General features: G+C 49.2%; 1 protein-coding gene across 2 annotated transcripts in view; it reads right to left on the minus strand.

The window, feature by feature from the left end:
- Window positions 1–15,699, minus strand: part of Csmd1 (CUB and Sushi multiple domains 1) — a 1,629,066-nt gene that overhangs the window by 375,139 nt on the left and 1,238,228 nt on the right. For both annotated transcript variants that reach the window (XM_040292009.2, XM_040292008.2), the window contains exon 11: window positions 10,531–10,634. In XM_040292009.2, the coding sequence (XP_040147943.1) occupies window positions 10,531–10,634 (104 nt within the window). The remainder of the gene's footprint in view (window positions 1–10,530; window positions 10,635–15,699) is intronic.

Genomic DNA, 15,699 nt, shown 5'->3' on the forward strand with positions numbered 1-15,699 from the left:
GGCCCAGAGTGAAGTTATTTCGTAGACCTTTGCTGACTGTAGCCCAGACTACGAAAGCAGGTGGACTCCCGTCCTCTGGATGTGAAGACTCTAACTCATTCCTTCTCCCCAGAAAACACACTTGAGCCTTGGAAACAGCACAAGAGGCTTCCAGGAGCCACATGGGAACATGAGCAGGAAGAAGCAGGCCTGGGAGCTGGGACAGCAGGATGCAATGTGCTTTGTGGGCTCCCCAAACAGAAAGCCACTAGCCCCCTGCTTCCCATTCCTGACCAGGCAACAGAACCCCTCTCCCACGCATATGGTGCCCAGGGACACAGATTGACTGAAAGCAACAAGGAGAAGCCTCCACCTGCCCTGGGAACACGAGGCTCCCTCCACTGGGAAGGTTCTGAGGAAGAAAGCCAGGGAGACGCTCTGCTGGTCTGGGCCCAGGCTCCCTCCTCATCCCAGGACACAGGGCCAGGGACCAGGACTGGGGAGCGGTGTTGGGGAGGCCTCACTCCGTCTTCTCACCCACAGTGGTCATCTCGGCCAGCCTGGAGCCCTTCTCCACTGCTCAGCACAGGCAGGGAGCAGTGGGGACCTTCTGCACAGGACTGCAGGCCGACCAAGAGCACCGTGAACACTCTGCTGGTGCAACTCCCGGAACCTCAGCACAGGAGCAGCTGAGCCAGAGCTGAGGCTGAGCAACAGCAGCCTGCTGAAACAACAGATGGAAAGAGTTCTCAGCACGTCCCGCATAGTAGGAAAAGCCACCAGACACGCTTCGTAACAAGAGGGAAAACCACCCTGGAATGAGGGAGGAGGGTCTCCAACAGCAACAGAGATGAGTCAGAGGATGGAGTTACATGAGCAGGACCTCAGAGCAGCTGTCTTACAAACACTGCGGTGATCATTGCCAAATCCCTTCCAAAGACATGGAAAGGAGAAAAAGAGGTCTCATTGAGGAGAAGTTACCTTAAAAAGAAATTATGGAAATTAAACTGCATGATGACAGAAGTTAAGATCAACCTTGCTGGAAGGGACCAAGATCAGGGTGAAGGAGGAAGGAGGGGAGGTCACCAAACTTCCCCTGCCCCAGACACCAGAGAGAAGAGGAGAAAGTAGGCTAAGCCATGCCTTTGGGTCCTGCCCAGCATCCTAGAGTCCAGAGGAAGGGGGGCGGGGAGCGGAAGAGCATCTGGAGAAAGGGCAAGTGGACCTTCTTGAAGGGGCAGAATGAGAGCACAGGCCCTGGGACCAATGAAGAACCCAGGAAAAGCATTAGAAGATGTGTGTGTGTGTGTGTGTTTTCCAGTTCCAGGGATTGAACTCAGGGCCACTGGGCCACAGAGCCACATCCCCAGCCCTATTCTGTATTTTATTTAGAGACAGGCTCTCACTGAGTTGCCTAGCACCTTGCCGTTGCTGAGGCTGGCTTTGAACTCACGATCCTCCTGCCTCAGCCTCCCTAGCTGCTGGGATTTCAGGCATGTGTTACCATGACCAGCTCATAATGTGATTTTTAAAAACTAAAGAAAAAAGAAAACCTCGACTACACCAAGGAAGAACAAACTGGTGCCCAGAGGCTGGTGTGAGAGATACCAGGAGGCCCGGGAGGACCTCAAGGCAGAAGCCAAGTCCACCCACGAGCTCCGGTCTCACCAAGTCCATCCTTCATAAGGCAGGGAGACCTGAAAGCCCTCAGGCCAGACCTGTCACCATGGACGAAGGGTAGGTAGCACTCCTGCCTTTCCTGATGAGCTCAGGAAGCCCTTCACGTAGAATCAGGGGGGAGAAGGAACCTGGGGTCGGGGGGCAATGGGGGCAGTCGGATACAGCACTCTGCTTCCCACCCTGAGCTCCCGGATCATTCAGCCACAGAAGCAAAAACCACAACACCTTCTGGCGACAGGGAGGAAGGAAGGAAGGATCCAGGATCCAGGAAGGAAGGGGACTTGCATGAAGCGAGGTTCCACACCTCAGGTGGCCAGAGTCACTGTCCTGGTCCTGCCAGGTCCACCCAGCCCCGGCCCAGTGAGTGCCTCTTTAGGTACCAAGGGGCCTCACCAAATAAGGACCTTAATCTTCAGGGTCATCCAGGTGAGCCCCAAATGCCATCCCTAGTGTCCACAGGGAGGGCAGGGGGAGACTCAGGGAGGGTCAAAGCCCGAGTGACCGTGGAGTGCAGCTGAGCAGGACCCAGAGCAGAGGAGGAGGAGGACCTGCTCGGACTGCTCCAGGAGGGTCCCGGAGGGGCAGAGCAAGCAAGCCCAACTCCAGAGGAGGGAGACCAGCAGAGACCAGTGAGAAACAGGGACAAGCAGCGAGACAGACCACCCCTCCTCAAGTCAGCTCAAGGGCCAAACCCTGGGGAAGACGGCAGAGAGGTGCACGGGCTGTAGAACCAGGATCACGACAGATCCAGCAGCCATCAGGAGGATGACAAGGGAATGTTACGATCACATTCAAGCTCGTAATTTCAACCAGTTATTAAAAATGGACAGATTCTTCAAAAACTACAAAGTGCCCAAACTGAACCAAGGTCAGAGAGTCCCCAAAGCCTATGACCATTACAGTACTTGATGTTATGACTAAAACGTCCCCAAAACACAGTCTACAGGCCCAGATGTTTTCACTGGGAATTGCATCAAACTTTTATAGAAAAATTAACAGCCAACTTTCATGGATTCTTCCAGAAAACAGAAGAGGAATGACTCATTCATTAATGAGGCCAGTATTAATCTGATACCAAAACTAAGACAGTGGTGCAGAGCTCCACATCAGTCACGTGAATGAATGCAGATGCAAACACCCGCAATAAAACACAGAAAACCGAACCCAACAGTGTGTGAAGAAATCGACTGCACACAAGAGGAACTGTACTACCTCTACACAGGGCCAACTAACCCGGGACGCTCCACCGAGGGAACCCGCCATCATCGGAGCAAGCTCAAGAAGGAAAATGCTGCTCTGTCTTGGCTGATGTCGGAAGACCATGTGCTCAGGGACGGGAGGACGATGTGGTGAGCACGTCAGCCTCTCCAGGAAAGCAGCTCCCATCACAGCCCGAGCAAGGGCTTGGTCACCTGCACCAGGCTGCGCTCAAGCTTAGTGGAATGGCCCAGGCCCTGCATCAGCCAGGACACTGGACGCTGAACAGCAGTGAGAGACAGCACTGAGACAGCATCACTCACCATGGCCACGGGGTCACCAATGTGTGCTTTGGGTAGAGAACTAGACATAGTAGTGACCCAGAACAGAGAACCCAGGAATGACCCCCACTAACACACCCCTGGTTTTGATAAAGGCACAAAACCCATTCAATGGAAGAAGGATGGTCCTTTCAAAAATGATGCTGGGCAGTCTGACACGCAGACTGCGGGGCAGAACGTTGAGCCCAACCTACGCCAAGGACCTTACATAAAAATTAGCTTTCAGGGTCAACTGGAAAGCTGCACACATTGTAAGAAAATGCCCACTGGAGCGTTGCTGGGCTCTCGTACTGGACAGAGTCCTCAGGCCCGACCAAAGCACACCCATGCACAACCTCCATCAGACCTCATCAACACAAGCAAAAGAGATGATTTATTTCAAATACACAAAGAATCCTCAAAGTAAACACTCAGCAAATGCAACTAGGGACTGGAGAAAGTCATCGCAGAGCCAATGCCCAGGTGAATGTGCCAATGGGGAGCAGCACAGGTGAGGTGTCCAGCACCTTGGCCACCAGGGAAGTGAAAACCGAGACCACAAGAGATATCGCCAGAAATCTATCAGAGCAGAGAAACAGTGACAGCGCCAAGCCAGTGCAGGTGTGAGGAACTGGGTCACCTGCAGCGAGGGCGAGAGTGTGAAGTGACAGAGCCGCTCTGGGAAGCACTTTGGCCGCGTCTTAGGAAACTAATCACCAGGTGACGTGCCACCCGGGAATCACACACCTGGGAAGTTTTCCAAGAGAAATAAAAGCTCATGGTCACACAAATGTTCGTAGCACAATAGTAGAGAACGGGACCCCACCCAGAAGTCCCTCAGCGGGCGGGTGCTGAACAACCTGGTGCATGCCGCGGAATACCAGGAGCACATGCGGAAAGTCAGGCAGGACAGGCCACTCGGTGTGTGACCCCAGCTGCACAGCACCTTGCCATGGCCTGTGAGAGCTGGGGTCAGGGGTCAGGGAAAGGGAGAGAGGCTTGGGAGGTGGATGTGACTGAAACGGGAAAGAGGAGGAGCCGTGGCAGAGGGAATTATCTGCACCTCGACTGGGGTGGAAAGAGGAATCTAAACAGGTGACTGGTTTGTGTAGATACAAGTAAAACGAGGACTCTGGGGACATCTGTGGGCTGCCCTAATGTCAACATCCTGGGTGTGAGGTTTTGTAAAGGTGTCCACTGAGGAGACTGGTCAAGCTGGGCGGGGTCTGTGTCCTCACCGTGGGCTTGACTGTAAGCCAGACAGCCTCCTTCCTTGGCAGCCATTGGTCAGAGCTGACCTCGTCGACATCCAGCCAGCAGCTGACACTGCTGTGTGTGTCCAGGGACACCCGGGGAAATCCCTGGTGCGCTTCAGCGTCTTCCTCCTTCCTCCTACCATGTTCCATGTGGCCGTCGAACCCCAGTCCTGCAGAACGCTGACTGTTTTTTATATTGGGGCAGAAATGATAATTACAGTGATAGAATAGCACCTTCCTTTTGTGCTCTTCACAATTTCAGAACCGCTTTTCATTTCCCCTTGCATTTGACCTAGCAGTGTTGGAGGCTGAACGGCAGAGGGCAGGGAGCAGGACTTTGGCACTAGAAATGTGGCTGCCTGCTCTTTTAAATGCACATATCATTCTCCCCAAAGACAAATCTCGCTTTAAAGTTAATTTAATATCAAGAAACACAGCACTTGAAGTGCTCTTGACTGATGAGTCATGCAGAGACCCCAAGCTCCTCAGGCTGACAGCCTTGTATGTTTTGGCTCCTTTAGAGAAAGCCACGTTGGGTGATGCTTGTGATGTGCAGCCCGGCCAGCTGGAAGGTCTCTTGCTGCTGGCTCAGGCTGTTGGGACCTGAGCTTGCCACCAGGTCACTCCCAGGGCTGCCTTCAGACTGAGTGTTCCTGGGGACCTGTGGCATCTTTTGCCCAGTGGCAAATCCACTGCTGAAGACAAAGTTCCGTGAGCCCGCGGCATCCCTGGGTTACCTTTCCTCCCCAGACCCTCTGCAGGGGCTGGCATTGGAATCCTGAGTGTCAGCAATGTGGCCTGCACTTCCCAGGTCAGGGTAGTGGGAACTGAGAACCAGAACATGAAGGGAGTCCAGAGAGCACAATGAAGGTGGCCTGTGGTCACTCAGTCCTATGTGACTTGGGCGAGCTGGTCCTGACCCTGTCCCATGCTCCCAGGGATCCAGAGCTCCTGCCCTGGTGTAAAGACTCTCTACTGACAGGAAAGTAACCAGGGTTTTACCAGCAACTCCACAGAAGTCACACATGGCCCCAAACGCTGGGCTGCTCTGCCTGACGGGGTCCACGTCCCTGAGGTACACTCAAGTCACACTGCAGAAACAGCTTACAGAGCAGCCGCCGTCTAATCGCAGAGGACACGCACGCCCATCAGTCCTGTGTGCACACGAAGAGCTGCTGTGGGTCTCCACACAGAAGGCAGTATCTCCACAACCAATTCCAAAGAGGCACGCATGAGGAACAGTCCACTAAGCGGAAGGCCGCTCAGTGCCGAATCACACGTGGGTGTTTTCAGAGCTTTGGTGTGTTGCCAGGGGTTCAAAGAATCTCATTGTAAATTTTCTGAAATTACGTAGGTCCACAGGTTTGTTTAACTACTCACTCTTGAGATCTGTTAAGATTGGAATCTGGAATGTCCCCCACAGGTGAGTGAGTTGAAGACTTGGTCCCCAGAAAGTCATGTCCAGACAGGTCTTTAGGAGTGATCCGATCCCGAGGGCCTGACCTCAGCCCAGGATCAGTCCATCTGATGTGCTGATGATTGGAAGGGTCGACTGGCAGGAGTGGGGGCTGTCGGCTGGGCCTGGGTGGAGGAAGAGTCCCTAGGGTGCGCCACGGAGGGCTTTCCCTGTCCCCAGCCCACCCCCACCCTCTTCCCTTCCAGCTTCCCGGCCACTGTGACCAAGCAGCTTTTCTCCATGGTGTCCTCTGCCCTGAGGTTCTCCTCACCTCGGGCCAGAGCTATGGAGCCCTCGTCCATGGGACGGCCCTCGGAAACCCTGAGCCGACCTTCCCTGCTTTAAGTTGTCCAGGGAGAAGAGTCTCGTCACGGTGACCTAAAGCTGAGTAACTCAATATCCATGGATAATTTTCATATTGAACATTTTTTTAAAAACTTGTACATTTTATGAGTAGGCTGTTTTGTAGACACAAAGGAATTTTAAAAATCTACAAACACAGCCAAAATTTACCTAGAATTGGAACATTTTACTAGACCCTCACAAAATAAATGTTAAGAAACTTTTAAGATTCTGTGACCTTTTCCATCCCAGGCTAAAACCAACAGACAATGTGCCAGGAGGGCCACGTGCTTCCGATGGGGTGCCATATGAAGTGGAGAGTCACTGTGAGCACTGCTGTGCAGTCTGTATTCCCACACTCCTGACAGAGAGCGCCTATGCGGAGCTACTCACTCCTCTCCCTGGACCATGGATCATCCTCCCTTTTCCCTGCTGAGTCCTACCATACTCCTCGGTATTTAATAAATATTTCTTCCAAGAATCACTCAAAGAAGCTTCTAGATAAGAAGCAGAGAAGAGAAGAAAATGGCATGTAAACTTTGAGTCAAGAACAGAGTCGTCACTTAACTGCAATCTGTGCTAGAGTAACACCAGGGTCACAGGCTACAGCAAAGTGGACCCAGGCTCAGAGGCCACACACAGGACAGTGGACCCAGGCTCAGAGGCCACACACAGGACAGTGGACCCAGGCTCAGAGGCCACACACAGGACAGTGGGCCCAGGCTCAGAGGCTGTGTCACTGTGAGAAGAATTACATGAAGTGTGGGTCAGAGCTCCAAGGACCCGAGGTCTACTTGGATTGGTCTGCAGTCCTAATTTCCAGTAATGAAAAGCAGACTTTCTATTAGATATGTTAAGAGTTACCTTTCTTTATTCCTGACATAGACTCCTGGGTGGTCTTCTGTGGCCGGATGTGTGGTGATTGACTTGTGATAACATCAAAGACACAGAACCACACAAACCTCTGTGTGTAGGGTCTGCCCTCGTGCATCTTCCAGGCATCTTCTAATAAAGGCACAGTGTGGCCCTTCAGCCCAGGGCCAGAAGGAAACAGTGGGGGAAGCACAGGCCACACAGGACTGGGGCTGCCTTAGGAGCAGGTCCCACAGGATGGATTAGCCCCACCGCGTCCTGTCTGCTGATCCTCGCTCCTGCTCACACAGAGCTCCCTCAGGGGACTGTTGGTCCTGGCAGAGGGTGGACATTAAAACCACATCCTGAGCTAATGCAATCTCCAGTTACCACCAGTTAATAACTGTCATGGCCAGAGGGAGGCCAGGTGAGCAGACATCTCCCCATGCAGTCTGCAAATTAGATTCAAGAAAATTATCAATATATATTCTTGCAAAGAGCTCAACAGAGATTTGTTAAGTAAGTTATTTGATTTTCTCTTGGTTCTGCTGCTCTGGAAAAAGAACCTGAGTACATTCATCCGTCTCAGGGAAGCCTGGGGGTACTGAAGGACCCCTTGATGTTCACTTGAGGGTTTTTTTTTTTTTTTTTTTGGTATCATGAAAGTTGAGAAAATAAAAGACCATTAACAGAAATGAGAATTTTAAATACCACACTTAGGGTGACTCATCTCATTTTTAGGCGATCTCTCTTCCCACATGGGTCCAGAATCCCAGAGGCCCTCACAAAGGGAACCTCGAGACACGGGGTTGATGGCAGTGGATGCCGTTGGGCCATAAAGGAGGTTTTTAGTGCCTGTGTGATCTGCGGTGTGTGTCTTGAGACCCTGGGTTCTGTGTGCTGTCTGCTCGTTGGATGATCCCACACATCTGTCATTTCTCCAATTAGATCATGAACTCCATGCTGAGAACATCAGCTGGCATATAAGTGCCTCGAATGTCGGCTGATGCGTTGTCTGAAATTACCTGTTGGTTCCAGAAACGAGCGGGGAGCCTCTGACTCTTCTCTTCCTGTAATTTGGTTCACTGAGGAAATAAGTCAGTGGCTCTTCTTTGCTCTGCGGCGGCTGATGAAATGCCCAACTGGTCCTGGTTACATTATGCTTCCCAAAGGGCACCTCAGTTTGATTCAGTTGGCCATTTAGCTTTTCCTGTGTAGATTCCAGCTACTGAGAAGAGGCCCTAATAACGCGGATGTCATTGTAATACATAGCTCGCCATTGCTTTCCTAACAACAAGCAGCATTAAAAAAATGAGTGTGTGATTTTAGACCCTTAACAGTAACCTAAGGGATTCTATAGGACATTAACTTGCTGCATTTATATTTTAAATTTTGCATTTATTTAAAACTTTCCTTCATTTATTTTAGTGACATCCTTTCCTAAATTAGATGTTATGGTAATAATAAAGCTATTTTACATGGGGTTACATTTATTAGCTCTCCTGAGCTTTCACATGCATTATTTCATTTTTCTCCTTACCACAGGCAGGAAAAGTTTATTATACATATTTTATAGCCATGAAAACAGAAGTACGGAGAGGTAGAATGACTTCCCTCAGGGTCACAGAGACAGTAACTAGCAGAGTTGGAGCCAAAACTCCATCTTTGACTCCCTGTTTCTGCCTGCAGCTCTGTGCCCAGTACGCCCCAGCCCCAAACCTGGCTGTGTGCACAGCCCCAGATTAGAAGTTCGCCAGCTTCATGCCTGGCCTCCCCCTGCCAGGACTCTGTGTTTGCAAAGTTGAGGAAATGCAATTTTCCTCTAGTAATTCAGAAAGGAACGTGACTGCTTGGTAAGAGTCTGGGGAATGTGGCCCTCCCCGTTCTACTGTGGGGCAGGAGCATGGCACATCAGTGTCCAGGGTGGCTGGGAACATTGAACCAAGTGGCTAAAGAACCCCTCACCCAGGACGTGCTCTGCTGAGTCCTGAAGGCAAGTGAGTCAACCATGGCGATGCAGGTGTGCAGACAGGTGGACCTCAGAGCTGCTCGTGAAATCAGAGAGGGGGCGGGGGGCCAAGGCTGTGAGGAGAACCAGCTCGGGCCGCAGCTATTACATGTGTGCTGACGACAAGCAAGACCTTGGATTCAAGCAATGCATACTCACGGGGTGAGACCCTGAGGTGAGAAGCTCCCTAGCCAGGTACCTCTCCAGCACACAGATAAGCAAGTGTGCCTGGGGCTCTCGGCACAGAGCACGCTGCACTGGAGAGGCTCAGCAGCACCCGGTGCTGTTGGTGAACCTGTCCTAGGTCCTGAGCCAGGGACAGGAGTCTAATTATTAATAGCACTGAGAGGAATGGGCCAATGGGAAGATGATAGAAATAGATGCTCATTTGCAAAGATGTTCAAAATACAGCAACTGAAAGACAGAGGCCCCAGGGCAGCCTACTGCAGGCCCATAAATTTGTAAAGCATAGACAGGGTGGTCAGCCTTTCAAAATGTGAATTGTCTCCCAAGTAATCCGTAAAGAAAGCAGTGAGCATAAAAACATTCCTTTTCTAGAAAGATAATATGTAGATGTTCTCAGGGGCAACTTCCTCTCACATAAAGGGAGGTCTTCAGCAACATACAGGTACACTAAGAAAAGAGGTGAGAACCCTGCAGATAGATAGCTCCCCGTTAACAAATGAAGTTTCTGGGCCCATGGACTTAAGAGCTAGTCCCTGATGCTCTCTGATGAATGAGACAGGAAGATATTTTTCTCTGTGCTAAAATCATTGATTAATGAGGAAGAATGCCCCCAAATCATACTTTTGATTTTGATAAAAAGTTATAATAAAAACTGTCAAAACCTGTCTGCAAGACCCCACACAGGGGCGTAGCCAAAGTGGTGGGTGAGTAGAGCTGCAGGAGAGACAGACACCAGGTGCAGGTGTAAGAAGAAGGAGCCTTGTGGAGATAGTCACTGCAGGGCAGCTGCTGTTTGTGCCAGGACTCTGGGCACAGGGTTCTGGAGGACGCAGGGAGCTACCCCAACAGTATTTCTCCAGAATAACTGCTGGCTGTGCAGCTTTCCAGCATGCAAGGGTTTCTGGAGACCGTTATTCCAAAAACTATGTCTACTTCTAAAAGCACCTGATAACATAAAACCACGGGGAAGCACAAAGAGAGGCCGAGGGAGGCGTTGAGTGCAAAAACTCGTATTTCCACCCTTTGCCTTCTCTGTGTGTACTCTTCATTTGCTATAAACATATTTCTTTTTTTAATTTTGGAAAAACAGTTGACAAAGTTAAAACAATCTGCAAGTAGTTCTTCTGCAAAGTCCCGCGGGAGGCCGTTAGACAGCCAGCTCTGCACTGTGCAGCACCTGAAGCGGAGCCCCGAGCACGCCCGCGTCTGCCATGCAATGCCACATTTACAGGAGAAGAAAAAGGACATACTCACACATACAAGACGGATCTGGTGTCCCCCACCTTCCCGGCGTCCCCTACGGTCAGGGTGTCGTACCCTCTTTCCAACTCAAACTCTTCAAAGGCGAGCTTGATGACCTGGATGCAGAGCACAGACAGTTACTGAGCAGAGGGCCTCCGCCACTCTTCACGCTGCACACCCAGCTCCAGACCAGAGCCCTCCTTCATGCCAATGGACTACAGATGACCTGCAAGCTTCTTTAAGAACCTGCAGAGATGACTGCATGAATTCTAGTGTTTTTAATTAGCAGACATTTATAGAATTCTGAATTTCTATTTCTTCCAAGTTATTTATTCCTCGCCATAAAATGAAGTTTAACCATGACCATACTTTAAGTCAATATCCAGCAAATATCTATTTTAAAATTTAGGTTGTTTAGACTAACCACACAATATAAGATCAAAAGAGACATTGATTGCAGTTCATAAGGCATGTTTTGAGGACACCAAGAACAACCCACGTCAATGTTTTTAATGTGATTTAATTTTTCACTATGAACTTTTTATAAAAAGGTCTTTCTGAGGCTCCAAGTTGCCCCAACAACTCATTCTTTACAAAGCCTTGAAGCTTATTTCTACTTTATTTTTCCTGCCCTCTTGCCCCAGAACTGAGAATGCAATCTAGGACCTCATGTGCGCTAGGCAAGTGCTCTACCCGGAGCCTCTTTATCTACATACACATTAAAAAACTTTGTAGATCACAGGAAACTTTCCCCCAAAAGAAAAAAAAATGTTTGTTGACTCATATTGTGAGTAAAGAGAAAGACAGCCAGCGCTATCCTGAACACTGAGTACCATGGTGTTGAAAGAAGAGAAATAGATCATGTTAGATAAGTGGTAGATGATAGAGGGATGATATGTGGATAAATAAATAGGTGATAGATAGCTGATGGATGGATAGGCTACACAGAGACGGGGGATATGTGATAGGTGGGTAGATGATGAATGATTGTTGATAGATGGAAGATAGACAGATGTCAGATAGATGGACAGGTGGAAAAGAAACAGACATGCAGGGCAGGAGGAAGACAGGAGGAAGGAATGGAAAAGCACAACTCGTAATGTTGGAAGCACATTGTGGGAGCTGTTTCTGCGTAAAGCTGAAACTTGGAAGCTTACCCTTCAAGTCTGTCTGTTAAACTTGGCAGGAGAGAGAAGGTGATAACATGGAATGCTCATTTCAATGTGTGCAGTGTTCCCGGGGCCTGAACAGGTGCTTTTCCAATCAATGCTAATAAGGAATACATTATTTTGGGTATTTGAAATTCTAACTAAAATTAGTGACATACCCATTATAATTTGTTTTAAAAACTAGTGTTTCAAATTGCAGTGTTTATATGGATATGTCATTCTGGTGCTCTGTCAGGAAACAAGTGTGGGGTGATCACATTGCTGATCTGCATCAATCCTGAACATCACGTGGAGCGCCCGTGGCAGCTGTAGTCTGCCTTCTCTGGCGTGGTTCTGTTTAGGGCTGACCACGTCCAAGAGAGCCAGGGGCACTTCTCTAAGACCTGGTGGTCCATTCCTTTCCTGTCGAGCTTACTCAGGTGCCTTGCCCAGGGCCTGGAGCCAGGCTGTGATACTGCACCAGGCTTCAGGGCCCTGGGGGCCAGTGCCTAACAAGTTGCAGGTTGAGCAGCACCACCCCAGTGCATTCGACCAGGAAGGAGAAGGCTGCCGTGGGGTCTCTGCAGAGTCCAGTCTCCACACTCGGCAGTAGCCCTTGCCTACTGGACGACATCTGAACTCCTTGCTACTGAGGCTTGGTAGAAAGGGAAAACACAGGCTCAGGCCCCTCTATGGCACCTGCAGTCTATCCAAAAATGCAGCCTTCCCTAAACATGGGATTGTGACAGAAGTTTCCATATTTTAATTGAACTTCCCATTCAGAGAGGTAAATGAAGAGAGGCTGACAGGATAATGCATTTTAACTTGTGGATGACATGGTGACATTTAGCCACTGGGTGTCTGTCCCTCCCACACCTAGTCTGCCCGGCCACTGTACCCCTCAAGTCTCTGCATTGTTAAAAGTGCAGATCCATTTGTCTCTAAATGCTAACTTTGTACCAAAACCTGTTCTGAGACTAAATGTAGCCATTCGGCTGGTACAAGAGGCGTTACTGGGGTTACAGGCGTGTTCCAGGTACAAGCAGGTGGGTTGAGAAGATTAGCCATTTCAGCTGCCTGATCTACAACCCCTCCCTCTCTAGCTACCTGGAAGTACAAAACGGTATCACATGAAGGAGTGATCTTTCCTGGGTCTACATCTCTGCCTCTGACTTAAAATTTCCTTGGACTGCTAGAAATGCATCCTATGCTTTCATGCAAAAGACATTTGGGTAAATCAAGAATAAAGCAGAAGTGGTATAATGTGATGATTTTTAAATAAATTAATATTATCTGTATTTTCTTTCACTTTGGTATAGGACTTGGAAGGAAAGATTGTTACACACCAAGCATAATATGATTATGCATAGTTTTATGTAGAGCATAGTAAATTGGATACACCAGTTAAGCAGAGGTTATTTTATAGAATAAGTAAAGCCTTTAGATGCTAAAAAAGCCATAGTTTTGATTATTGAAGAATGCTATCTTGCTATCAGAGGGTAATTTATTTCACATAATTAGTACAAAATGAACTCTACTTTAAAAAATAAAAAAGCCTCTAAACCAATATGCAATGTTCTCCCTTGATATCCCTCTTGATAACCCCTTCTTGCAGGGTCCCCACAGTGTTTTTCCCTAACCGTTCCTTACCTTTCCTAAAAACGAGTGGGGGGAGGGATGTAAAGAAAGCAAGTAGGGTGGGTTTCCTTAACACCTGTGTCAACACTGAGAGGAGCACCTGGGACTGGCAAACCTCAGGGTCCCCAGACAGGGTACACTCGTGTCATCCTAGGAAATCTAGGCACGAGGCAATGGCCCCACCAGGGGGTCCTCCCTGCACAGTGCCACCTGACCACCAGGGTCTCTGCTCTCCCTGTGAAGGCCAAACCCAGGGGCCAGCCACGACAGCAAGGTCTCTGTTCGGAGGACCCCAGAGCTCTGGGAAAGCCACACTGTCCCCACACTCAAGGCGCCGGCGCTCGGCAGCGCTTTGCCGTGGTCTGCGTGTTTGCGTGGTCAAGACCCGCACACTGAGATGTCATGCCCTGGTGGTGACAGGATGACACGGGGCCTCTGAGAGGTCCTCAGAGCCTGAGGGTGGAGCCACGTGAGGACCAGGAGAGACCTGGCCCTGCCAGCGCGGGAGCACCCAGCCCGCAGGTGCCCTCTGTGAACAGGAGGCAGGAGGGAAGCTGCTGGGTCCTGGACTCCAGCTCTGGCTCTGAGACAGCCTGACTTGTGCGGCCCCAGGTGCACTGTTACGCAGCTGAGCTCACTACAGGAGCAGCAGAGTCCACTCCCAGGAGGGCCCAGGAGGGCCCAGGAGGGTCCAGGAGGGCCCAGGAGGGCCCAGGAGTGCTGGACTGACAAGGAAGTTCCCAAAGGAGAAGTGCAGACCACCAGGACCTCACTCCCACCCCAGCCTGTGGGACGGCTGAACCGCCTTGTGCAACGGGCCTGGCAGAGCCCTGGGCTGTGCCCGTGGACAGACCTGGAGACAGAGCCGGTCAGTGAGATGTTGCCGTGACGTTTTTTGGTTGCTTTATTTTGTCTTTCTATCAGTCTTAAGTTCACCCTGTACATTTTTAGAACTTCTCTCTAGAAACATGCTTCAAACTGTAGAAGGTACTGTCTCATTCACCCACGGCAACATTCCTGGTGTCCATCTGTTTCTGAAGGCCATGAGCTGACCTTTCTGCTCCGGGTCTCCATGCTGCCTGGCTTTTGAGGTGACGTTTTATCCCTACTGTTCATTATTATTTTTAACATAGTTATTTTCAGGTAACTGAGAGATCATCACAAAATATTCTTAGAAACATAGCGAAATTTCATCTTCCTTTTCAATCTATAATAAACCCATGAACCCACGGCTGGCTAGGAATATAGACATGCACATACTCTCTGCCAAGTGAACAGACCATTAGTGAATTTATTCTGTGTAGAAAATCCAGCCTAATTCCATAAATAATAGGCTTCACAAGTTTTCTTGCAATGACACAGTACAAAGAACTCATGCACACACACCCCTAAGTGTCTGTAGCTCTTCCCTAAAACCCATGCAAGAGTCTCCTGGTGTTTCATCATCTTTTTAATTGTAAATCAGAAGACCAATGAAATGCTGTACTGAATATGTTGGATATCCAAACTTAAAGCTCACCTTTCTCTGAGAACCGCAGATTACTTCAGTGAGCGACGCTGAGCTAAGAATGTGACTGTGGATATAGTCACAACGTGAGCAGGTCATTACAAAAAACAACCATAATAATTAGAGGCAGGGAAAGGAGTTACTGAAAAGCCCCAGTATTCCTTGAAACGCTACTGGGAGCAGATCCTCAAGAACACAGCTTGCCCCAGCAGGACACCATGTCACTCCCAGGAACACGAGTCCTCCCACACCAGCGCCGCCAGCGCTGCATCAACTGTCCGGCACCCACGTACATTTTAATATTTTGGCAGTGATGAGAAAGTCATGAATTGGAAGTCATAATATTAACCTCATATTATTTTGGTGCCTAAACCACATGAACAGATTTTAAACTACACTGATGCACTTAGCAGACAGAATGGCTAAAACCACATGCAATATTTTCAAGAAAAGCACAGATTGTTTATTATTTTCCATCAAACTATGATGAGAATCGTAAGAAAACAGTTATAATCACTGTCCTCAGCCTGCTTATAGTAAATGTGGAAACATAATTCTGTAAACTTTACTGAAAACATATCAGGATGCTACACACAATAAATGAAAATCCTCTTAGTTTTTAAAATAAGAAATTAGAAAATTTTCAAAATAAGAAAAGTCATGTCTAGTCCTGAGTAACTCCCAAGCTGTTAATTCTAAATGTGTACTAGACACCTTGTTCGATGTAATATCGAGGGGTGTCTAAAAGTCATGTGTAAAATTCTCTCTCCTGAATTTCCAAAAGAGAAATCTAGCACCCTTATCTCCCTACCTCATTCCTCTCCCAAACTTTCTGTCCTTCCACCAGCACCTCCTAGCCCTCCACACAGGCACACCAGCTCTTTTAGC

The sequence above is a fragment of the Ictidomys tridecemlineatus genome, chromosome 14 (genome assembly GCF_052094955.1).
Source record: "Ictidomys tridecemlineatus isolate mIctTri1 chromosome 14, mIctTri1.hap1, whole genome shotgun sequence".
In the NCBI taxonomy this organism is placed as follows: domain Eukaryota; kingdom Metazoa; phylum Chordata; class Mammalia; order Rodentia; family Sciuridae; genus Ictidomys; species Ictidomys tridecemlineatus.